This window comes from Ptychodera flava, chromosome 21, assembly GCF_041260155.1.
Source record: "Ptychodera flava strain L36383 chromosome 21, AS_Pfla_20210202, whole genome shotgun sequence".
NCBI classification, from domain to species: domain Eukaryota; kingdom Metazoa; phylum Hemichordata; class Enteropneusta; family Ptychoderidae; genus Ptychodera; species Ptychodera flava.
In genome coordinates, this window is record NC_091948.1 from 22,629,005 (window position 1) to 22,653,480 (window position 24,476).

General features: G+C 37.1%; 2 protein-coding genes across 2 annotated transcripts in view; both read left to right on the plus strand.

The window, feature by feature from the left end:
* The window catches only part of LOC139122254 (amiloride-sensitive sodium channel subunit gamma-like), a 97,287-nt gene that overhangs the window by 18,796 nt on the left and 54,015 nt on the right, over nucleotides 1–24,476 (plus strand). The window contains exon 2 of the mRNA XM_070687684.1: nucleotides 7,146–7,591. Within this exon, the coding sequence (XP_070543785.1) occupies nucleotides 7,146–7,591 (446 nt within the window). The remainder of the gene's footprint in view (nucleotides 1–7,145; nucleotides 7,592–24,476) is intronic.
* Nucleotides 16,031–24,215, plus strand: LOC139121741 (amiloride-sensitive sodium channel subunit beta-like). Its single transcript, XM_070686865.1, has 8 exons — nucleotides 16,031–16,237; nucleotides 18,176–18,339; nucleotides 18,675–18,767; nucleotides 19,964–20,078; nucleotides 20,912–20,990; nucleotides 22,269–22,400; nucleotides 22,628–22,703; nucleotides 23,224–24,215. The coding sequence occupies exons 1-8, from the start codon at nucleotides 16,156–16,158 to the stop codon at nucleotides 23,386–23,388; spliced, it is 906 nt and encodes a 301-aa protein (XP_070542966.1). The 5' UTR covers nucleotides 16,031–16,155; the 3' UTR covers nucleotides 23,389–24,215.

A 24,476-nucleotide genomic window follows, 5' to 3' on the forward strand; every position in this document is an offset into this window, starting at 1 on the left:
GTAATACGTTCGAATATGATCGGTGTTTTAGTGGCATCATTGCTTCTGTAGAAATTGATGGCAACATTGCAATTGATGATTTATTGTTGTGATTACACCTGCCATTTGAAGAGTGTTTCCATATTTTCGCATTGTCTGCTTTTTCCCTGTATACCAGTGATTAATCTTGAGGTGCCACCGTCCAACATTAATTTTCAGTGGCCCTCTTGTTTCGCTGTCGGTCTGATTTTCTTTTTCGCTTGATCGTCGTTTGAGGTGTACTTTTATGTAAAGGAGATTTTGGTATTAAAAGTTCATTTGAAAAATCAAAATCGAATGTTCTTCTGATATTGTGATGAAATAGGAAGTATTAATCCTTCTCAACGCAAGGAATGTTTACAATATGCGTGGTCGTTGTTTATAAGTACTAGTAATTCCAAGTTATGGCGAAGATTATTTATTCGACATCATATATTGTTTTACACCTATGCTGAAAAGATGAACATTCAACATAGTAATTTGAGCAGAACAATAAAGAAACTATAGACAGTATGTAATAAGACGACAAATAGCGGGGAAACTTCGGAAATTACAGTCAAGGGAGCAGGTCATCACGATACTTGAGAAGCTTCATTATCGAAATTTTGTAGGTAACAACTGAATGACAACAAAAACGATACCCTCTCGCCAAGCAAAGGAATCAGCGATCAAAACCGTGCACTCGGTCACGTCCCAAATTCAAAAAAACTTCGTCCGATCAATGGTCAGTATTGTTGAATTTTATGGTGCGGGCTCCTGTGACGAAAAAAAGAACATATTTTATTTTGAAATTACCCATGCATTTCCCTACATTGCAAAGCTACGTCCATGGCCAGTATGATAAAACATAGACGTAGGTACGTTTCCATTTTTGCGAAATCTTTCCTGGCGTCATGAGCTATTGGTCAATCAGAATACATCCATTCGTTTGCCAAAGATTTCATAAAGACTATGTGAAAAGCCAATCTCGACGACTCACGGATTAGTCTGGTACCAATGTACGAGGTAAAGTCGTTTCTATGCGCAGACAGGTATTACATATTGACGTACAGCAGAGAACCTTCACAAACGTAATAAAGTCATAAGCTAAGTATTTTAAGTGGGAAATTAATTAAAAGTAATCACAAGGGACCAATCGGTTTACATGAATCGTAACGAGATCAACGAATACAGCCGATCTCAATGTTCATTAAGTACACATCTATATTTTGTTTTCGGAATGAGACCGACTGTGCAGGAGGCAACACTGTTTTAAGACTGAGGTACGTTCGCTCACCTGTTCATTCAGGCAGCTGACCTCTTTTACCTTGGAGGACGATAAATACATTTGCAATAAAATGTGTTATCTTGACAATATATAGACAATCAGGTAGTAAATTTGTTGTGTATTTGTGCTCTTTGCTAAAAGGCGGTTTGGATATTTCAGTTTGGTACGTGCAGCAGGTCTGGTTGAACTGAATTTCCGAATCATGATTTAGGGCAACTTGAAGAGTTTATGAGGTTAAATTGTGGAAAGGAACAGGAAGACTATTATTTATGTTCACACTAGCAGAACGTTTAATACCGAAATCTCCTTTACAAAAAAGTACATCTCAAAAGACGATCAAGCACAAAATAAAATCGGACTGAAAGCTGATAATGATAAGACGGAAAGGAATGTTTCTTGAACTTGAATAACATTGAATCAAAGTAATGCGAAACAATAGGACTACTGAAAATGAATATTGGACGGTGGCATCTCAGGATTATTCACTCAGTCTGCTATACAACAAAAACTGCTCTTTTGATCTTGAATTTGAGTGGATTCACTTTACTATGCACTGCTTTACCAATGCTCCTTTACCGCGTGATCGACAAATCTCATTCGCCAGGAAATTTTAGTATTATGCATAAAAAAGGATGATTGTAGATTGTCATATTCATGACTGTCGTGATTGGCTCATGCCGTCTTACGGTAGTGCTTTGTAATTGTTGTTCGTGAAAAGTAATTGGTATTCTTTGTAATGTAGCTGTTTTGGTAATCGCGCGTACAGCCATCGAGAAAATATATTAAAATGTAAGCTTTGGTGCATATTCGTCCTAAAAGTTGTTGGTGTAAAAAATAATTTATCTGCAACAGACTGTTACAGGCGTTACTGTTTGCAAACACGGCAGCTCGAGAGACAAAGGTAGTTGTCAGTCTGCAATGTAACATGGCTTGGGATACTTATGATCTTTGATATTTCCAATATTTTGTTGATAAAGGAAAAGCAACGCCACACATCGTTCATATATTGGTTGTTTGCATTTAATGTATTGTTGTGTGTATTTTATGTTTTGCTCTCTTGTGCGTGGAACCATTTAAGCACGGCGAGACACAGCTGTAATGTGCGCGTCAGTGCAGTCTCTACTCCAGAGCGGAGAGAGTGCCTATAACACTACGATCCTTCAGCTCTATGTTTCGAAAATTTCCCAGACTTTCTTCATCAGTTGCCTCAATGCAAGTTCATCTTCAGTGGGTAGAGTGTGTGGAATAATTGGTAACTTGTATGTATTCTTGTTGATGTCCCACCATTTTCTGAAAGTTTTTTATCAATGCCTCCCGAATGACAGGCATTCTATTCTGGGTTTTGGAAGGAGAAATTTAGGTGAATTTGAGGTTGTTGTTTGTTTCGATGTTCATTTTGAGTTTTTCTCGTGTATTGCGACATTTTCATTGACATGATCTTTTTCTGTGTCACCTTATGTTGGCCTCCTATTATTACTTTTACTACGTTGTTGTTGAAGCTTAGCATAGTGTTGACCATACGGTAGCTCTGTTGTATTTCATTTTAAATCATTATGTCTTCAAATACATGAATAACAACTATTCATCCAAGATACGCTCTGGATCGGCCCTGTATGGTCTAATTTCGCAGAAAGTCCCCCCCCCTCTCTCTCTCTCTCCTCTCTCTATCTCTCTCTCTCTCTCTCTCTCTCTCTCTCTCTCTCTCTCCATATCTTGTAGTAGACACAGCAAATATCGCATTAATGTTACCATGTGCCAACATCACCTGAACACAAAATAAGGCGTTCAACACTTGTATGCCAATCTTTTGCAAAACTTCACTTCTTCTTCATTGGGGCCTAAGCGATGAATGCCTATGAAATTAATCAGCTGTGACTATTGTCGAAGAAAAATGAACGAATCAACGAAAAAGGAATGTCAGTTCGAACAAAGGCCTCGATTAGAGCTGTTGCTATGCCGTATAGGCAATATTATAGCATTTGTCGACACTTTAGATACAATTTAACTATTAACAATGAATAATTAATATCCTTTAAGTGATGATACGTAATTATCGTCGAAAAATGAAGTGCGCAGTCATATAGATAAAATCATGTGAAGACCTGAACTTTTGCCCAAACTTTTCTCAAGGAAGTTTTTAATTCACTCCCTTTCAAAAACAAATATACAGGCCACAGGTTACCGTGCAAATTTGGTATGGGAGAAACAAATTACCCAAGGCTAATATTTACAGCTGGGTCTTTGTAGAAAATGTATTTTTTTATTATCACAAAACTACTATGGAAACTGTTTTTACTCTCAGAGCTTCATAATGAATCCCCTCAAATTTATTGACCAGAAAGGAAATGTAAAATTTGAGAGTCCGAATAAGTTCCGTGTGAGCAAATTATCATAAATATTAATAATTAATCAGCAGTTTTGTATTTTATTCAACTATTCATGCATAATGTTGGCTCAGTACTTAAGTACTCAATATTTAATATGCTACCGCTTGCTTTCCGGCTATTTGCCTAATTGCAGTCTTTGAATTCCCCGACCGTTATCACATTAACAAAAGCCCGAGAGATGAGTCTTAAAAATTATAATTAGCAGTTGACTGGCTCATGTCTGTACTCATGGCATGTTGCTTCTTGTTTACTGAACGAGCTCCTTTCAAATTTGTTGATATTGAACCAAAAAACCGAGATATCATGAATTAGGTGCGATGTCGAGAGTGCCTTTCACTTCCATACAGTAACTTTGCCAGAGCGCTTCGATAATCTGATCATCTGCTCATTGTGTTTTGTAAATCAGGTAATTTAAAGGAAAACATGTTTTACAGCTAGGGAAATTATTTCATATGTATTATCGGGTAGAAGATCAGATGTATTCAAATACATGCTTTGGCTCGTCTTTTGCGAGTGACTGTTTATATATCTTCACGGGTTCGAAAACGGCCTGTATATCGAGTGCGACACGTGTTCCTAATTGACCAATGAAAGAGTCTGTCATTGTCGACGTGTATGGCGTGAATTTATAATGAAATAATATAGTTTGACGCGCTGAACCTAAATGTTTACTTATAGCAAGAGTGAGAGGAAGACCAAAACAACGGACAAGGCATTGCCAAACAACTTCGTTTTTCCTCACGCCCTAGTTAATAAATCACGTCGATGGTCAACGTGGATTCCTTCATTTCTGCTACTCTACCAACAAACAAAGGAAAATCAACGTCGTTCACAAAGAAATGTGCTCAAGACAGTACTTGCCATGGAACATGAACAAGCAAATACCAGTATACAAATCATCGATGGAGGTTTTCGTATCCGATATGTTAGCGTGAATAATACTAGATCATATTCAAATCCGTCCGTTCGTCCATTCGTCCGTTCGGATATTTCAATTTTAGCTAATGAAACACCTATAGATATTGACAGGTCATTTAAAAACTTAAAATTGGACAAAATTTTTGTCTTTGTCTCAATCGTCAAGATATCATGTAGCACGTAAAAAAGTGAAAGCACTCTGTTTGGTTCGAAACAACAGGAACTTTGTACAGAGGAGAGCTGATAGGCAATGGTGGAAATACACATTGGAAAAATAATTTAAATGACCCAAATAGATGTATTATGTATCGCCTACATCTATATAAAAGACTGATTAATTCGAATGAATGTTTGAGGTCATTTTCTACAAACATCAATCCAAATCTGCTTTATTATTTATAACGTTAGTTCAAAAAACGCCCAATATGTCAAGTGGGCAAGTACGACCCAATGCAAATATCTCAACTTGTTGACGCGCAGGGCACTCTGTTATACGTTGTAGCAAAGGGGGAAATATACATCTTTTTTCAACCTAAGAATCTTCAATGTAAAGAGCCTCTTCAGAAATTTTCCTTCACTTTCAAAATCAAATTCGTGAAATAAACTGCACCACAAACACGAAATACCAATGGAATGAAAATGGAATCATATATACATGTATACACACTATGAGGTTCAGAACAATGCTGGTCATATTAATGCGTGTTAGAATTAAGGCTGTGATCAAAATTCCCTCCTTTTATTTCTATGTAAGAAGTTAGATCTTATGAGTTTAAAAACAGCAAAAGAATCATATAAGCTATCTTATGTTTTTCATAAGACCAAGAAGGAGAAACCAGTGTGGTTTTGATGCCTCATGGCAAAGATGACTTTAACAACATCTTTTTTTATTATTTTTATTTCTAAATTTCACCATTTTATACACACGACAATAAGTATTAAAAGTAAGTACATAAATAAATACACATAAAAAAGAGCATAGAAAAATATAAATCGAGAAATAAATGGTGGGGACGAGGGAGGTAGTTCTAACAGAACTAATCTAGTCCCTAGCCCCAATGTCAAGCTGAACATGAGGATTGATAGCCCTTGTCAATAGTAAGAAATTAAATACAAACAGACATTTACAAAAAGAAATATAAATATTCACAATAGAAAAGTACTTAAAGTCTCATACAAAACAACCAATCTAAAAGGTGAGTAAACAAAACATTCATATTTCATTCATGATATAGTTTTTCAAACCTTCTTAAACCTCATTCTTGATTTAATCGACTCCTTTCTGTACTCTCTTCCATCCATCCATCCATCAAATCCATCCATCCGCCCTCCGTCTACCACCAATCCATTAATCCATCCATCCAGTCATCCATCCATCCATCCACCCTCCGTCCATCCATCCTTTCATCCATCCATTCATCTATCTATCTATCTATCTATCTATCTATCTATCTATCTATCTATCTATCTATCTATCTATCTATCTATCTATCTATCTATCTATCTATCTATCTATCTATCTATCTATCTATCTATCTATCTATCTATCTATCCATCCATCCATCCATCCATCCATCCATCCATCCATCTATCCATCCATCTATCCATCCATCCATCCATCCATCCATCCATCCATCCATCCATCCATCCATCCATCAAGCTATTTATTCATCAATCCATTCATCCATTCATCCATTCATCCATCCAAACTTCTATCCATATACCAATTATTCTGGCAGGAAAAGGCAAGCACGGTGAGAAAGTTCAGTTACGTTTGAATTTCTGTGTGATGAATCATAAATTAACTCACTATGGTTTACTGTTGCACTGTAATATAATGACAGAGGAACTATCGAAAATACGGTTCACCGCTTATTAGCCGTAAAACAATGATTATCACCGCCTAAAGATGATAGATTATAAACGAAAAATAACGATGAATCGTCGGAGTCAGTCCTGTAAAGGCTTGTGCTGAATGATTACTATGGAAGACAAAAGCCGTCATTGACAGTTAAAAGGTATACTCATATACTTTACAATAAACATGATGCAAATTGGAGCGTGATAGTTTTCATCTATCATTGAAATGCCATCATAATATTTATTTAGAGATCAGTCTCCTACAATTTGTCTATTAACTAAAGCGTGGCAAAACGATCATCAAACATATACATCTGCTGGCACTAAACTCGGCCAGCTATGTAATTTCTTAGGATACAGCTAGCATGCCTTTGAATCCGATTGTATTTCGATATACTGCTTGTCTATCATGACAGGAATATTTCAGGTTTTGCGCATAAGAAATGTACGATTTATTTAGATAGTATGGTTGATTGATTTTACGTTTCCTGTCTGCCGAGACCTATTAATATGTAGAAAGAATGTTCAAATTCTTTACTTCCTTCGAAGCTATGCAGTTTTTCTGAAAATTAAAATCGAGGTTTTGCATAAAAGGGCTTTGTATTATTTATTGCTAGTGCCACTGGCTCTATGATCGCCAAATAATGGAATTTTATGATGTTAAGCACTTATAATGGTAAATTATTATAATGCAGGAATGGAACAAATTAATACGGAGGAGGGCGTCCAGGCGGCGAAACCGCAGATAGGTGACCATCGCATCAGGAACACCTTGGCCGATTTCGGTTCGAATACAACAGCACATGGTTTCGCAAGGCTTGTAGCCGCCGACAGTAAAATCGTGAAATTTCTCTGGATGCTTATCTGTTGCTTGTGTTGGGGTTTATTCATCTGGCAAGCCATCGTCTTTATCGAAAAGTACTATAGGTTCGAAGTTTCCTACTCCATATCCGTTGATTTTCGAGTACTCCCCTTCCCGGCAGTCACTGTGTGTAACATGAACCCGCTGAGGGAGTCTGCCCTGGAGAATATCGCCGACAAATATAAGGAAAGGCTTGCGTTCTTGAAATATGAAGAGCAGTCTGAAGATGATGCAGATGCCGATGAAGAATCTATCTTTACCACAACTTCGGAAAGCGAGGTAAATCTATCAATATGGCCACAGACAAACATATACAGACTTGTAAATAGACAGATTTGTAACGGGTATTGTTTAAGGCGTGGAGCGGCTACGTAACTCATCCATGTTCGCCTCGCCTCAGGTTGCTCTCGGCTCTCTTTTCCGAAGAGTGCCGACCATGCATCCTTCGGTAATATTTCGGATTTTCGCCAATTGTTAAGCGAAAGTATGTTCGACAAAGTTTGTGTTGTTGTTGTCGTGTGGTGCTGAGCGGAATTAACGTGCTGGTGAAAAGGGGAGTGTTTTGAGCTTCAGGAAGGTGAGTTTTACCATAGACCCTCGAGAGAAACATAGACCCTCGAGAAAAACGGGACAGGCAACTCCGATAGAGAACAAAGGGTTGATGGGATTAGCAGCGTACGATCCTACTTGGAATAATTAAGAGGTGTTAATGGGTCGGGGACGGAACGAACCTGGACCCGATCGACTGCACAACGTCCGGTTCATAGACACGTGCTTGCGGTATACGGTAATAATGTTTTCGGATTACAAGTTATTTCCGATTACCCAGCAAGTCCATTTTTAGAAATAAAAGTGTTACAACTATTTGAGAAGAATTCGTCAAATGGTTTTAAAGTACTTTTTACATATTGGTAGCGAGATTCGATGCAACTAGAAGTCTGCAGGGAGTCAGTATGTTGCTGTAAAGTGACAAAGTTTCGAATAGAAATCCGAAACACATACCGCTGCAGTTCCAGACTTAACAGCAGTTTGACATCACAGAGTTGTTTACATTCCGCAATCGTCCGTGTATCTCCGAATTTTCCCTCGTTTTTGCAGTTTTTTAACCGTCGGAATATTTTCTGTGCGAGGAGTGCTCTATGATTCGGTAAAGTATGTATGTTAACTACTGAAATGTTGTTGTTTGAAAACTGTGAATGGCCAAATTTGCGAGGACAGCGTTCAGCTTTGTGTAACCGCTTCTGACTCCATCAACCGATGGATAGTCCCGATTTATCGCGAAGTTTCTCCTGACAGCGAAAGTCAGTGTTACAAATGTATTTTCTAGTACTTTGCGGATGTAAACATGTGTAGCTTATCCGAACTTTGGTGTTTCTTTAGGCTAAAACAGTACCAAAATGTTAGAGGTCGTGTATTTGAGCTCCGATGGAGTAGTCATTTTGTGTTCCCTGATTTTCGTCAAATGTTGCGTGACAGATGAAATAAAGGTCAGATTTTCGTTTCGCAGGACTGGGGAAGTGTAAACCTGTCTAACTTGTAAATGTTTGTTGTTATCGGAGATTTTTATGGTAGGGAATGTAAACTTATATTGTCGATATCTAGCAAGAGTTTTCTGTAGCGTCTATGGCTAAATGTACACTGTTTTTATCGTCTGGTTTTTCCCGTTGGCTTCGGCTTGAATCCAAAATGTGATCTTCATCGTTACCAGACATTCACCATGACTAGTATCAAAAACCCTCAAAATTCTCTGTGTCATTACTCGGAACGTGCCATGCAAGAGCAAAGTGTACATATTCAGAACGTCAGTTTGATCGTTAATGAGATTCAGTGTTAAGTACGAAGTATTGTTGTCGGGACCGCTTGGCAAATAAACGTTAATGTATTCCAAGATAGATCGCACAAAGAAACCTCAGGAGTTGCCTGTCCCGTTTTACTCGAGAGTCTATGGTTTTACCATTTTAAAAATTCCTTATATTTTTATGAATATATAATGAGTGTGTTTGAACATAATTTGAAAGTCTTTTATCGATACTGTCTGGTTTTACTCAATGGTTTACGGTCAGTCATACCGTCTTTTCGGCGTGCGTCAAGGAAGGACATGTTTATGAAACTGCTGGCGTGTGTTTTGATTAGCGTGAAGCAGTGTTTCTGGCCTGAGACCTCACAAAGTAACTATGGTTGCTACGCGACTGGCAGTACGATGCCATCTAGTCGTATTTTTCGCATAATCTCGTGCAATTATCAATCACAAACAAAGCCTCCAGAAAGTTTAACACCTTTGAAGCTCATTTTAATATGAAAAGCCAATAGTCTACCGAGACTACCATGGAGCAAAAGGCATGCTGCGTTACAAGTCTGTCTATATTTGTCTGTGATACGGGTTATAGATTTGACTTCTCCTGTTCTAATATAGTGGCTACAAGCCCAAGGGCAAATCATGTTGATCCAGTTACCCCGACCAACTGTAAGCTTTACCCGCCAACCCTTAAAAGGAGGATATCATCGGAACTGCGCTTCTGCGACTTTCTTGTCGTCATAGAATGTATACCATGCACGATATCTGAATGCATCACGTCAACATAGCTGCAACATTTAAAATTTTTCGATGTGCATATCGTATGATACACGTACTTTTACTTAACTTTCACCATTCGCCAACGCACCTTGGCTACAGTGCTCGGGATTACTTCTAACACATTGGTCGTATGGGCCTGGTTTATGAGTCCCATACGACATTTGAGAGCAGTTCCGACGATCCTTGCAGGGTTCGAAATTAACTTTTAACCCTGGTAGTCCCATATGGCCAAATGACAAGCTTTGGTAGCCCATGCATGAATGAAGAAGTTTTCTTTGTAAAGGATATTTTTAGTTATATCTGGACAATGAAAGATTTATTTTGCATGATTCTATCCAGGAAGTGAATTTTTCTAGTCATTTGACATCAATGCCTGCAGATCATAGCCTTAGGAGAACGGTATAGCATAGCTAGTGGACTGTATCACCCCTATTTGTAACAATCAACCCTATTTGTAACAAAACTTAATTTTCAAAAAAACTTTGCCGTATTTGTTGAAATATTAATAAAATATGCATATTTGTATGTTTTGGGGCAATTTTCTTTTTTTTTCCTTGTCAAAACTCATTTTTACGAAACTGCTTTTGTTACAAATTGGGTTGATTGTTACAAATAGGGGTGACATGTCAACCCTATTTGTAACAATCAACCCTATTTGTAACAAAACCTAATTTTCAAAAAACTTGGCCGTATTTGATGAAATCTTGATGAAATATACATATTTATATGTTTGGGGGCAATTTTCTTTTTTTTTTCCTTGTCGAAACTCATTTTTTCCGAAAATGCTCGTTAGATTAAATTTCGTTGTGCAGGTTCCTAGGGATAAGAGGCCTACTCGTAAGATATAATCCAGTCATGGAGATACATGCCAAAAGTTTGTTTCGGGGCAATTTTCACGAATTTCGGTCAAAAATGTTAAGGAATCTTGTTTTCTGATCGAAATCTTACTAAACCTATATGGGGTTAACTTTTGTTACAAATTTGGTTGATTGTTACAAATAAGGGTGACGTGTCAACCCTATTTGTAACAATCAACCCTATTTGTAACAATCAACCCTATCTGTAACAAAATTTAACCAATTTGTAACAAAACCTAATTTTCAAAAAAACTTGGCCGTATTTGATGAAATCTTGATGAAATACACAGTCATATTAGTATGTTTAGGGGCAACTTTTTTTTTTTCCTTGTCGAAACTCATTTTTTCCGAAAATACTCATTAGATTAAATTAGTTGTGCAAGTTCCTAGGGATAAGAGGCCAACTCGAAAGATTTAATGCAGCCATGAAGATACATGCCAAAAGTTTGTTTCGGGGCAATTTTCATTAATTTCGATCAAAAATGTTAAGGAATCTTGTTTTCTGACCGAAATCTTACTAAACGTATATGGGGTTAACTTTTGTTACAAATTGGTTGATTGTTACAAATAGGGTGACGTGTCAACCCTATTGGTAACAATCAAACCTATTTCTAACAAAATTTAACCATTTCGTAAGATATAATCAAGTCATGCAGATACATGCCAAAAGTTTGTTTCGGGGCAATTTTCACCAATTTCGGTCAAAAATGTTAAAAATCTTGTTTTCTGACCGAAATCACACTAAAACTAAATTGGGTTGATTGTAACAAATAGGGTTGATTGTTACAAATAGGGTTGACACTTTAACCCTATTTGTAACAATCAACCCAATTTGTAACAAAAGTTAAGCCCATATAGGTTTAGTAAGATTTCGTTCAGAAATCAAGATTCCTCAACATTTTTGACCGAAATTCGTCAAAGTTGCCCCGAAACAAACTTTTGGCATGTATCTCCATGACTGGATTATATCTTACGAGTAAGCCTCTTATCCCTAGGAACCTGCACAACGAAATTTTATCTAACGAGCATTTTCGGAAAAAAAAATGAGTTTCAACAAGGAAAAAAAGAAAATTGCCCCCCTCAAACATATAAATATGTATCATCAAGATTTCATCAAATACGGCCAAGTTTTTTTGAAAATTAGGTTTTGTTACAAATAGGGTTGATTGTTACAAATAGGGTTGACATGTCACCCCTATTTGTAACAATCAACCAAATTTGTAACAAAAGCAGTTTCGTAAAAATGAGTTTTGACAAGGAAAAAAAGAAAATTGCCCGAAAACAAACATACAAATATGCATATTTTATTAATATTTCAACAAATACGGCAAAGTTTTTTTTCAAAATTAAGTTTTGTTAAAATAGGATTGATTGTTACAAATAGGGGTGATACAGTGGACAACGGTGACGCCTCAAAGTTTGACGACCTATTCACACATACCCAGAGCTTATATGCAAATTCTAATGTTTTCAATGACAACGACTTTTCACTCAGCACTTGTAAACATAACATGGCTAAAAATAGATTGGCTATGATTTCAGGATGACAACTTGGCACAGTAATGTTCCAATCACTTTCGTGGCAATTTTGGCTATATTTCTCCACCATAGTACACTATCATGGGATGATCTCGTACACTTCGGAAAGCGTAATTTGTGGATGGCCTGACAACTTTTTCTCCGCAGTTCGAATACCTTTGTGTGATTGATACCTAGTGATTAAATAACTATGAAAATGAATTTTATTGGCCATCATTTCCCGAGCCTGTCATCCAAGTACATCAGTTCAGATAATGATATTTTATTGAAAGTTTGTCGCAACAAATTCGACTGCACTGTCACCTTTTAATTTGCATAAGAAACTCATAAGCTTAGTCTTGCCTTTCTGTGTCCAGCTTGATTGTATGAGCGTCCGTCATCTCACAGTGATCAACATCATGTCGCTCTCTAAGTAATTTCATGTCCCAGGCTTTGGTAGTCCATGTGGGCTACCATTTCATGGGTTTTGGTAGCCCCATCGAAAAGTTGGTTGTCTGTGGACGCGGGACTACCGCTAATTTCGAGCCCTGTCCCTCTATTGAACGTTATAGAGTGTCTGCACAATTAAGGGGTTGTAAGCAGCAGATGAGATAATCTCGCTTGCGTGATCTCGGAACAGGGCCTTGGAACCCATGTGCTCTGCACACGAAAAGCGCTACCAGCGGCGAAACCGCGGTCTTCGCGCCGGTGGTAAATCTCAATCTTGTAGTTCGCTCTTTCCGCGCTTTAATGCACTCAATGCGCAAAGCGCAGATGCAGGTTCCAAGGTGCGTGTAAGCGATACAACTATTAATTAAGGGTAAATATGGTCATTTATTCGTACGTAACTTTCTTGTGGATGTACATGCTACAGGATTTATAGACTGTTCTACCAAATCGCATGACAACGTATGGCATAGCAAATGCCCTTAACAAATTCACGTTGCATTTCTTCATGAACGGGTTTTATCTTGGGATTATTATTTTCTGAGCTTTGTGTCACCACCACGAAATTGTACATCGATACAATACATTTAGGCATATGTGAAAATATCGCCTTTCGTAAATAAGTTTGCGCAATATAATTAGAACTCGTCGCCTTGTAATATATATATATATATATATATTATATATATATATATATATATATATATATATATATATATATATATATATATATATATATATATATATATATTATATATATATATATATTTGTGCCGGAAACCCCGTCACCGCTGTCGCTAAAGAAATGGACACCATGTCAAATCAGAAACAGGTGAGCCGTACACTGTGAATTCCTTTCGTAAGAAAGCCGTGAAAGTGTTCAGATGATAGCTTTAAGTCAGCGTCTCGTACAAACATCAGTTATTGATATGGTAGCCAACTTCGTCAGTCATGTTATAATGATACCTCCACAGGCAACAAAATATATTTAACACAGCCGTTTAATTGACAGACTCTATGCAAAAGAAAGTCTACAAAAAACGATGGCTTCGGTACCTGTAAGCCCAAGTCATCACTCATTACTTGCAATCGAAGCGACCTAAGCCGAGCTCTTTCGAGCCAAGCACTTTGCAGACAAAACCCGTCGAAGTAGCTTGCTAGGCTTGCAATAAGGATAAACAGGGAGATGAAAACGTTTTTCTATTTTCTTCGTAGAGTACGATCCCACCTGAGAGGGGCTCTCCAAAAGGGGAATATTACTTGCGTAACCCAAGGTAGAAACTCTCTCGCACAGTATATTGCTTTAGATTTTTCTATAAAAACATATGTAACACATTTCAGATATCTCTTCTTGGATTGGACATAAGGTATCAAATTAGTCAATATATTTTTATCAAAGTTTTCCTAGGACACGGGACACCCCTGCTCACATCCTCCGCATTTGCAGCCTGTAAGGAGCATTTCTCCGCCTGAAGGATAAAAAATCTACTGAAAAATTATAGCCTTGGATTCTCGGTAGCATGCATAATGCGTGACTACAATAAGAAAACCCATCAACCCTGCTCATCATAATTCCGCGTATAAGAAGTCTACTAGCTTCATAAATGAGTTCGCATTCCTTTTGAGTATTGGAATTTGTGTTTGCCATAGGCGGTGCCTGGGAAAAGATTCTTGGTGCTGATCCATATACAATTTAAGGTCGTCGACTGTCAAATAGAAATTCCTCTCTGCCACAGGTTCTTTGCCTTCCGCCTGTTTTTCTGTTTGTTTTGCAATCATAAATGATTCGATGTTATTCAACTTACCCCTTTGGTATTTGCTTGACAATTTTCCACAGATTTATGGTGTAAATGGCATGGAAAAAAACTGTCCACGCATTAATGTTTATAAGAGATGGAATACAGCAGGCCCCGTTCTCAATCTAGATTTAGAAAACGTACTAACTCATATCAATCATGTGAAAGGAAATAAAGTCATATTGATTATGACTTTTTATAGTTATAACATATCAATTCAGGTAGAACATTCCAAAGAAAAGATGAGCACCACTTTGTAGATCTAGACCCGACTTCCGTTTTTTGTTGACCAACTAGTTTTTCTCCCTCTAACAGAGCTTATCTGACTACTCTTTCGGTAAAAGACTATGACTTTGACTTCCGCCAAGGCCTAAATCTATCGATGATGATGTCAAACTTACCTGAAGACGTCAGAAATGCCACTGGTCATCGGAAGGAAGATTTGATACAAGAATGTGTCTTTAATGGTATCACGTGTTCATCAAAGTAGGTTACATAAAGTGTTTGCAACTTCTTAGCATCGGTAGATATATCAACAAACATAACCTGCCAGACTATGAGAGAGAGAGAGAGAGAGAGAGAGAGAGAGAGAGAGAGAGAGAGAGAGAGAGAGAGAGAGAGAGAGAGAGAGAGAGAGAGAGAGAGAGAGAGAGAGAGAGAGAGAGAAAAAAAGAGAGAGAGAGAGAGAGAGAGAGAGAGAGGCAGATTTTTATGGAGATTAACATGGTCTTTATACATATTTATTTTGTATTTATTTAGAGGTTATATACGGCAAGCGAGGGTATTTGGTTGCGGATATAAGACCTCTGGGTGAAAATTAGCATATTTGGCGGGAAATAATCACCGAGCAAAGCGAGGTGATTATTTCACCCAAATATGCTAATTTTCACCCCAGAGGTCTTATATCCGCAACCAAATACCCGAGCGCACCGTTTATAACCTCATTATAATATGCTAAAGTTAAAAACAAGTGGGCAATTTCGTTATTTAGGGCCGAAGTTGGAACGAGAGTTCAGGAGCGCGCAGCCTCATACAAACTCTAAAAAAGAACGTTTCAGAACGCGCGCGCGTGCACAGTTGAATTCATAAAATACGGTTACGCAACGCATCGATATCGCGATTAGACATCGAACTTGAAGAATTTTACTTAAAAAACGCTCAAAAAACTTTTAAAAAAACATGTTGTTGTTACATAGCGTCCGCTCCTTACAGAAATTCTTCATTTGTTGGTTCGTCAAGCTTCACTAGACTAAAATTTAACAAACAGAATCAATCTGAAGCCATAGACTTGTTCGACATTATGGCGCGTTGAGCTCTCAGTTGGCGTTCGAATTTGCACGAGCTCAAAAATGTTACGCGGCTCGCAGGTCTTCTTGTTGAGAATATAAACCCCGGCTCCAAGCCAATCAGATTGCCGGATTCCAGCTAAGCATATTATAATTTGGAATATGTGATCTAAAAACACAATATTAACAGTTTTTTTCATTATGCACGCTTGAATCATCAAGATATTTATTATGTGCCTGTCAAAATATAAAAAAATATTAAGCAGTTTGTCATCAGGCGTGTCAGAATACATCGCACTTCTTACACAGACGGCAAGCTGAGTTACTATCTGTTTGCAGGAATTTCACCCTGGTTCTTAATCCCATGTACGGAAACTGCTACTCGTTCAACACGGGAGCAAATGGCGCCGATATTATTCATACTTCAAAACCTGGCCCTTCAACAGGTAGGGTCACACCAAGACAGTAACTATAAACAACACGATTGGAACTAATTTGGGATAATTGGATTGGCAACATTTCTCAAGAATTTTAGAAATTTGTCTAATATTACACTACATTTTCTTACCATCTTTAAAATTTTATTCAAAATTTACGATGCTGTTGAATTGTTATGAGTAGAATCGTGCATGATAGTATCTAATGCAATATTGTTCAAAACATTTGAACAATATTCATATTTGAATGAAAATATGAGAGTTTGTCTGTAGTAACTTCATTACTGAAACAGTAGTAATAATCTCAGTTTCACTTTTCCTCGACCAAAATGAAGATTTTCGATTGATTTACAGTTAAGTCAGTCAGGGTCAATTAAAATGTGCCCTGACTCAATTTAATGTTTTAATAAGCCTTAAATTCACGAAAAATTCAGGGGCATTTCAAAAGTGCCCTGACTCAAAAGTCGTTAAGTAGAGAAATTTTCAGCATTTTGTCTCATTTCTTTAGTACATTTACATAAAAATGAACTTTTTTCATGAAAATGAATCCGATGAAAGAGGTATGCAATAATCGTTGTGTTTTCGTTGTTTTGTTCGATGAGAACAATATTTCAAATTTTACACTATTCTATCATTTGTAAAATTTGAGCTGTAAAAATTTCGATTTCGTTACATTTTTCTAACAATTACTCTTATCCAATTTTCCCAAATTAGTTCCAATCGTGTTAAACTTATATTACTTAATAAGAAATCCGACGAAACGAATCGGTAGATTTTCCAGCAAGAATGCTTCCAATGCCGAGTTTGATATTGTGATACAGTTTCAAATGTGTGTTTAGGGAGTGACGTCGAATTCTCGGTATCTTAAATGCGATTTTGCCACCTGCGTGAGTCAGGCGGTCTACTGTATTTTCAATATGGCGGATTTCTGCAGGTAAAATACATAAGATTACAGAAGCCAAACTTAACTTTCAGGTATTAGGCCTACAGGAATTTTATACACAAAATGCCTGAAAAGTTGAGAATTGCACGGGTTTGCTTGTTTCATGAAAAAATGAACTTTCTTCTATGAAAACGATCACATTTTCGTTAGAAGTATTTCTTAGATCACTGTCTCAAGCTCTTGCTGTGATGAAAAGACGTGACGTTTAACTCTAAGTGTTTAATACCCTGTAGTTTTCCCCTTAGCACAAGACAAAAGCTTTTTGCAGTAGCGAGAATAGGCAAAGTCGAATAACTTGACGCATATTTAAAAAGTTTTTTAATCCAAATGATGAGCAATCATAGGCAGACAAACATTACAAGAGGACAAAAATTGAAAACAAAAAGAGAAACGAAAGTTCAATTATGGCCTGTTAGCATCCACGAAAAGCTCGACCACTCAAATTTTGAAATTTAAAATAAGACAGTATCAGAAAATGAAATAGTTTGGGATTCCTTTAAAGAAACAAAAAGTAAATATGTCGTCAAAGTAAAGGAAGTAGACTCTCTCTGAAACAAAGTTGAGTGATTTTTCGTTTTATACATTCAGTGTTGTTTATGAAGTCTTGTAAGGGGACACATGACCGAGTCCAGGAAAGATCTGACAGAAGGTTTCCACAGATTCGTAAAAGCGGTTCTGTTTCTGAAGCCACACCTGTAAACTTGATAGGACTTACATATTGTTGAAATGGGAGTTGACAAAACTATCAAAATTACCTAGTGTCTTTAAAAACTTGCATCCTCCTGCAGCTTTTAGATATAGGTGATTGTGCCATGTTGACTTAGAAAAACAGTTATAATATGACACGTTTTCATACTCACATTAAAACGTGACGATTCATATCTTTAAGGAAAAAGATAAATACTAATGATTCGATTCTAAAACATGATGAAGTGAATACTTGTTGATGAAGCAAATTTTTTAAGTAAATCCTCAAAACCTATAATAAACCCTTGCTTTTACAGGTCTTCAATTGACTTTGTTTATAGAGCAAAATGAATACTTAAATGGTAGCACCGAGAATGCTGGAGCAGTCGTTTTGGTGCATCCACCGGATACCGTACCTTTTCCCGAAGAACAGGGGTTAGAGTTGCCACCCGGATTCTCCACATCGCTTGGTGTCCGACTTGTATGTTATTGACTTATTTACTCTTCATAAAATCTTACCTTTCCAGGACAGTAATCAAATAGATTTACCAGCAGTTACTAGGTGAAGACGCACTATATCGCATTATGATATGAAATAGTCCATTATAGGTTTGAGCTATAATTATAGAATGCAGAAATATAACAAATTGTGATATTCTTATGATTCTACAGTTATTATTGACTGTAAAATCGACATAACATACTAGAAATGTGAAATCTTAAAAGATGCGAATAATTTCTACGCCTGGCATTATCTCAGTCTTGTAAACCTCTGACATAGTAATGATATCATTACTCTTTGTATCATCCTTACAGTCTGTTATCGAGCGTATCGGCGGGAAGTACAGCGATTGCATTAAGGCTGGTGAGATGCCTCTCCTGTACAAGGGCTACAACTATTCAGTTGAGGTCAGTCATCTATTTTATATTGAACAATTTTAAAGACCACATTGCAGTCCAGGAAATTCACCAATGTAACAAATAGTGCATCTTTGACACAAACAAGTTCACCTTATCCCCTAAGTTCTAATTCGTATACCTGGAGAAATTTAGAATATTCTCCCCCAGCAGACTAATCATTCCTGGTACAGTCGTGCACGTCAGCGACTATTATAAAAATGACGTTCTATGAAAACTGATAGTGGACAATATACAAATTATTGATTATGCCATACAAGGGGATTAGGAGAGAGACTAGATGACAAAATGATTCTCGGAGAGAGGGACAGTGAGATAATAGTTGGAAATAGGCGACAATATGATGAGAGAGAGAGAGAGAGAGAGAGAGAGAGAGAGAGAGAGAGAGAGAGAGAGAGCTTATTTTAGCGTTGTTCTCACCGGGCACATGAATGTTGTAGAAGTTTAGGCAAGTAGATTGGCTGCTCTATCAGAAGATGATGCCGAATGTATGTTACAGAATCTGAGATTAGCTAGATCTTGCAATTCATGCCTCTAATCTCCTTAATTAACATTACATCTGACTTTGATAGCATGAATTATGAGATGCAGTACATGATATGTGCCGTCATGCCGACAGACAGTCTTAAATATTATGGTCTTACATTCAATAATTGGTCGATGAAGGATTTCGAGTGAGACATCTTAATAGCACTAAAGCCCGAAAGAAAACGATTCTAGTATATTTTTAAATTATTGAAGAAGTTCCACAAAATACGAAAGAGATGTATTAAAATATAATGTGTCTGTTTCTCAAACAACATATGACAGCATTCAAGGCTTTGGCTCACAACAATAATTTGTGGCTTGCGTAATTACACTAAATCTGCCACTATGGATAATTATAACCAGTTAAGTATGAAGGCAGACACTTGGTACAACCACAGTAAGCAGTGGTTCAAGTTTGTCCCAATGTTTGTGTTACTTCTAATCATTTCTTGGACCGGAAAATTTACTTATCGTGAATGCAGCTGATTATTTTACCTGTATTGATGTCATATTGCTGAATTTCACCAAAAGTTGGTTATATGAGCAAGACAAATATAACTCCTTCTTGACCTATATGATAGTTGGATCATTTAGGACACTGTATTTTGATAAAGGAATTCAGTTAAACTTACCCGAGATATCATTATAATTCTTTTCAGGCATGTGTCAAAACTTGCTATCAGAACACGCTCGTTAATGATTGTAAGTGCTTTGACACCACTTTACCAAATGACAAGCCTATCCCTGCATGTGTTGATGGCACAAAGAGAACAAGTAAGTACTATAACATTGCTAAGATTAAAGCTTTCTTGGACCTTTAACAAGCGGGGCACTCGCCGAATATTTTTAATATGACAGAGTTTCTCTGTTCAGTCAATTGGATCATATCGAGGCTCTGCTCATGCCTGCTTACCCTTCCAATGATCAAAGCGTTTATGTTTATCCTTTTCCTTGGCTTGCTTTTGGTTACAACATGAACTGAAAATCAATAAATTTGTAAGAGAAATTGCAACGTGCAATTTTAGATGTGTGTAAACAAATAAAAAGGGCCACCCAACAGTCAGCAGGAAGGATGTTACTACAAGCCTTCTATGGTCAATGTCAAATTTAATATATCGACTTCAAAGTGATACAAATGTTTGCGAAACGTAGCATCTGGAATATGGACTTATATTGTCAGCGAGCCAAACTAACAGTAGCCTGGTTCGTTGTTTGTTGCTTGTATACCCATTCCCTCAGGCTACGGCCATATAAACTCGAATAGGCATAGTCGGCTAATTCTTTACCTCGTTTACTTAGTGGCTATTTTGAATGCATAATCAATACTTGAACCAAACTTTCACGGTAGCAAGATTTAAGAGCAGTTAGCATAAACATGTTTGCAAATATTAGGTCCCAGACAGATACGTTGGACGGAGCCTTAGTTCAAAAATTCTTACTTACTGAAGAAAGTAATTCATATATCTAACACTTTCTATTTGGTCATATACTGCTAGCAATACGATCGATATCTTGTAACTACCCTTGATCGCTTTTTAAAATGGCAATTAAGAAACTTCTGAAGGTTACTAATAATCGCCCTTGTCATATTCCCGTTTTCATGCTAGGAAGGTGCATGTATGGAATGGCTAATAAGCAGAAGACAGATGCCTTGGGTTGTAGAGAAAAGTGCCACCAGCCCTGCAGGTATCGGCTAGGGCGCGTAATCAAGGCTGAAATTGATACATGTATTTTTCAACTTTTGCCCACCCTACTTGTTATTCGAGGTTGCATTTTCAACTTTCAACCGGCCACTTTTAACATGTGAGGTCGTGTTTTAAACATTCACTACAATTTAACCTCACATTCACTCTAACGAGACACCAATTATACTAGTCGGGTAATATGCCGAAAATAAGAAAAGAGCTGTCAAATTCTCGATGTGACCGATCGGTTTCTTATGGTGAGGGCGTTTCGGTACTACCATATGCATCTCCTTCAATTTGCTGGTCCTTTCTCATTGAACGACTGATCGAGTATCTCGTCCAAGTACTATAGATTTCAAAAACATAGAATAGTCATGTCAGCCCTGAATGTATCAGAAATGTTTCTGGGTTATCGGACGCGTTCAGATATACAAAGGCTTAGCAAATTTAACGTGGTGGACTACAGTGAAGTAGCTTGGTCGTGCCTGAAAGTGAATACCGAAGAATGAAGTGATAAACAACAGTGATTTGTGTCCGAAATGTAAGGCGGACTATCAAGATGTGACTTCAACTGATGTTGATAAACGGTGATGAATTGCACCTTCGAGAGTGAAAAACAAGGGAGGTCAAATACTGAAAATGCAACCTCAATATGTTGTTATTTAAAATGCAAATTCTAAGTTGAATATAAGAATCTAAGTTTTTACATACAAGTCAAACTTTAAGGTAAAATTGCGACTTCGTACCGAAAAGGGGAGGTAGGGCGTTGTGAATGCAATTTGTAACAGTGTCAATTATGAGATAAAGTCAAAATGTTACTTTCAATGTCAGAAATTAGAGATCGATGGTCAAACATATGTGTCAGAATTTCGGCCTTAATTATGCACCAAATATCGGCTCTATCGTTTGCTATCTGATTATATATAATACATCACCTGTTAATGGAAGCAATATCGGCTACAATCCATGGCGCCACCTGTAGAGCCAATTTGAAATCAATCAAGTTCGTCAACAGGAAGACTCATGTAATTTAACATTTTGAATATAATCATTTTGGTCATCGAGTGGTTAAGCTAAAGAACTTGTAGAATGATGGCTTCGTTTTCAAAAAAGTTACTTCGACAGTAACTGTAACCACTGTCCGAAAGCCTTGGGGTAATAGCATGGTAGAGAAAGAATTATACTAAACACTATGTAGATTCTTCTTCGTTTGTTTAATGTCAACACACCGAATAAATTAAAATGACGACCCTACGTTGTCAATGATTTTTTCTTAAAGTGGAAGATCATACAAAGAGACGGTGTCGATGTCTCATTGGCCATCCTATGCATTTGATGATAAACTTTATGAACGTCTCAGCAAGAGAAGTTCGAAAATCAAAGAAACATTACTGGATCATAACGAATCGAGGTAAGCCGAGGCTTGTTTGTTTTCCAGTGTGAAAAAAGAAGAAGAACAATGAAATACTCACTAAAATCAACTTGAGAACGCTAAAGGATCAAGTTCAAAGCCGGTGCCACCTGGACAACTGGACAAGTACAAACTTTTATCATTCGTTGAGGATCGTGCCCTGTGTCATGTATGTGTTTTGTGCTGCTTTTTATACTGCTATTTCAATCTCGAATTCATGCTTACAGGCGAAATCTGATCAAGTTGAAAGTCTTCTTTTCGGAACTCAACTTCGAAAGCATAACCGAGAAACCAGCTTTTGATGTAAGTGTAATGCAATCTTACATACAAAGCTTTAAATATTGCTGCTTGAAGGAGATTCTCTATGACATGCAACATTAACACTAACGCCTTCTTCCATCTATATTTGAATATGCACTTGATCGCAGTATTTTCTTTACGTTCAGATATGGCATCGTTTCATGGCTCCTTCCTACCATGCCCCTTTTTGAAATTTGGCAAATCTGTCATTGGTACGATGCAAAATGCACCGGTTAAATAATATTTTACCCATGGCATGCACTCATTCTCGAAGTTTTCTTTAGCTTAGTAAGTATTTTGATTAATCCTCTGCTGACAAACGGTAGCTCTATTGAATGAGACAAACTTTTAGCGCTTATGGATCTTACATCCTAATTTACCCTATGCTAAGGCAGACCTAAAGGTTGCAGACATTCGAAGATTAGAGCATGATCGATAGACTTAAGGCAACGCTAGCCAAATTATCCCTTAACATTTTTATTGTATTGATGCTATTTATCTATTCGTTTGTTTAATTTTCCAGAGCGTCGACCTGCTCAGTAACCTTGGTGGTTTGATGGGTCTGTATATCGGTGCTTCGGTGATATCTTTGTTTGAATTCTTGGAGTTTGTGGGTAAAGTGTGCTGCCTAATCAAAACGAAGTGGAACGTCTCGGATGAAGCTAACATAAGGGTGCAGATGGGCTAGCACGTTTTTGAAAAACTGTTGATGATTGTAAAGATAGTAAATATATTGATGACTAATGCTTTTGTAGAAGAAGTGACAGTCACAAAATGTTAATCGTTTACTTAATAATAGTTATCAAAATACATCTAGTTGTTCTATGTGTATAAGTGGAGGGTTCATTGACAAACCAGTCAAGTGGATGTTTTTAGGTTGTTGTTAGGCTATATCCACGTGAGAGCATTGTCCTGTGCTTCTCTTACTTTTGAATTCAGAGTCTCGGATGCGATTGACGCATTTTTCTTCAATCTTACCCCCGTTTCTTTTTGCATATAAATTCGTTTATTAACGTACACTGATACATATGTTTTGCATACAATCCAACGTGGTCACAAGATAAATTTTCATTATCTTTGAATGTTTTATCCAAAACCATTATGGCCAGAAAAGACGAAAAGAAGTTGTCTCCCTGGTAGCCATTACAGATACTGTCATATACATGAACTAATCTATTTCTTCCATCTAGCCTCCATCCAGCCATTTGTTTTAAGAGCAGTGTTTTTACTGTACATATCTTGAACAACACCATAATAAAAAAATTATGTAACTGCATTAATTTCTGGAGAAAAATCTGCATCATCTTTTCATCAATGTTATACAGATTTAATTTTAAGATTTTTTAAGCGTCTGAAGATTCAGCTTTAATTTTCTGGGAGCTTTATGAAAATGAATGATATATTTACTGTTTATTTGCACTTTGAGTCTATCTTAATTGGTATAGCATGCTAGCAGTGTACGCTTACCCATTGTGGGCATTAACAATGAAAAACATGTTTCATCATAACACATCAAAGTAGGTATCCCTGTGTAAAGATGTTCTGTATGTGAAGGTTTAAAATGTTATCCATTTTTCAGTCTAATGAAATGATGTTCATATCACTGATATGCTGTCGTGTTCTTCTCCCATGACATAACTGTCAGGATATTTTGTTAGTTCCTACTACCGTTAGCTGAACATACTCTAAAGGACACAGAAGAATTGCTGAGCTCTAAGACATGCATTTGGGGGAAAAAAAAACTTCACAGTTTTGTCACAATTTTGCAGAAAAGTC

Bases quoted from the DNA above. Each gene is read 5' to 3' on its own strand.
- LOC139121741 (XM_070686865.1), top strand. From the start codon at position 16,156: ATGTACGGAAACTGCTACTCGTTCAACACGGGAGCAAATGGCGCCGAT. The intron at 18,340-18,674 runs GTATGTTATTGA...TCATCCTTACAG, and splicing joins CATCGCTTGGTGTCCGACTT to TCTGTTATCGAGCGTATCGG. The intron at 20,079-20,911 runs GTAAGTACTATA...TTTTCATGCTAG, and splicing joins TGATGGCACAAAGAGAACAA to GAAGGTGCATGTATGGAATG.